Below are 633 nucleotides of genomic sequence, written 5' to 3'. Positions count from 1 at the left end.
AAAATGACCACAAATGTACCAGAAATGGGTATTTCTCCTTCTCCATCCCCTGTGCACAGGCACAGCCATCTCCCTGCTGTCTTTTTGCAGCTGGAATGAGGCGTTCCCAGCCCTGGGACAGCACCGATCCCCTCTTCCCATCCCCTGGCAGGATTTGACCCCTCTGGGTACCATTTAGAACAACAAGCCAATGCCTGAAGGATGCCAAATCTCCCTGTTGTGACCACTGTCTCTTTTTTTTGTCCCCTCCATCACTCCCAGCGCGATGCAGCCGCCCCAAGGACGTGGCCAACGCTCACATCGACGTGGGCAACAACACGCTGCTCAACGCCCGCCTGCGTTACACCTGCAACCCGGGCTACAAGCGCAAAGCCGGTACGTCCAGCCTCATCCAGTGCGTCCTCCGCGACGGCTCTGCCGAGCCCGACTGGACCCACACCACCCTGCAATGCATCCGTAAGCCCCCGCTCGGCAGCCGGGAAGGGATGGGGACCGGGGAACGGGGGGACACCTCCATCACTGGAGGAGGGTGCTGCACCCAGCTCTGGGGTCCTCAGCACAGGACAGACACGGAGCTGCTGGAGCGGGGCCAGAGGAGCCACGGAGATGGTCCGAGGCTGGAGCCGCTCCCGC

At 61.6% G+C, this 633-nt stretch overlaps 1 protein-coding gene across 1 annotated transcript in view; it reads left to right on the top strand.

The window, feature by feature from the left end:
* Window positions 1-261: 261 nt before the first annotated feature.
* Window positions 262-633, top strand: part of IL15RA (interleukin 15 receptor, alpha) — a gene marked incomplete at its 5' end in the record, with an annotated part of 2,178 nt that continues 1,806 nt past the window's right edge. The window contains one exon of the mRNA XM_010073059.1: window positions 262-456. Coding sequence (XP_010071361.1) covers window positions 262-456 — 195 coding nt within the window. The remainder of the gene's footprint in view (window positions 457-633) is intronic.

The sequence above is a fragment of the Pterocles gutturalis genome, unplaced genomic scaffold, assembly GCF_000699245.1.
Source record: "Pterocles gutturalis isolate BGI_N339 unplaced genomic scaffold, ASM69924v1 scaffold20056, whole genome shotgun sequence".
NCBI classification, from domain to species: domain Eukaryota; kingdom Metazoa; phylum Chordata; class Aves; order Pterocliformes; family Pteroclidae; genus Pterocles; species Pterocles gutturalis.
Note: the sequence above shows the minus strand (reverse complement) of the source record. Positions and strands in the feature narration are given on the sequence as shown.